The sequence below is a fragment of the Mesitornis unicolor genome, unplaced genomic scaffold, assembly GCF_000695765.1.
Source record: "Mesitornis unicolor isolate BGI_N332 unplaced genomic scaffold, ASM69576v1 scaffold39950, whole genome shotgun sequence".
Classification (NCBI taxonomy): Eukaryota; Metazoa; Chordata; class Aves; order Mesitornithiformes; family Mesitornithidae; genus Mesitornis; species Mesitornis unicolor.
Genome location: NW_010161057.1, coordinates 5,433 through 6,032, shown reverse-complemented (window position 1 = coordinate 6,032; position 600 = coordinate 5,433). Strand labels below are relative to the sequence as shown.

At 44.3% G+C, this 600-nt stretch overlaps 1 protein-coding gene across 1 annotated transcript in view; it reads right to left on the bottom strand.

Moving 5' to 3' along the window:
* Window positions 1–600, bottom strand: part of LOC104546409 (triple functional domain protein) — a gene marked incomplete at both ends in the record, with an annotated part of 38,534 nt that overhangs the window by 36,162 nt on the left and 1,772 nt on the right. The window contains one exon of the mRNA XM_010191798.1: window positions 441–600. Within this exon, the coding sequence (XP_010190100.1) occupies window positions 441–600 (160 nt within the window). The remainder of the gene's footprint in view (window positions 1–440) is intronic.

Below are 600 nucleotides of genomic sequence, written 5' to 3'. Positions count from 1 at the left end.
GAGGCAGGTGAAGAGTTGAGCCTTCACCAATAACCACTACACTGTAGTGTATCTTCTTTGAAGTTTGCTAATTGATGCAAGTGTAGCCAGAACAATTACACTGTATTCTCTTAGTAGATAGCACAATTTGTCTACTAATCATTTATCATATGCTGGTTTGGGTTGGAAGGGACCTTCTAAAGATCATCTGTAGTCCAACCCCCCTGCCATGGCCAGGAGCATCTTTCACTAGACCAGGTTGCTCAAAGCCTCATCCAACCTGAATTTGAGTACTTCTTGGGATGCGGCATCCACAACTTCTGTGGGCAACCTGTTCCAGTGTCTCATCACCCTGACTGTAAAAAATTTTCTCCTTATATCTGATCTAAATCAACTCTCTTTCAGTTTAAAACCATTGCCCTTTGTCCTGTCCAGACACAGATCCCATAGCATTTCTGTACCTGTTCAGAAGTTTTATAGAAGGCAACAGAGGCATTCACAAGCTTGAGGCGGTCCTCCATCTTCAGCATCAGTTGTTGCCAATGGGAAGCAACCTTCTCCGCACACTCCCGGATCATATCCATGTCATAGTGATTAGCCTGCAACATTGCCTCTGCCTTC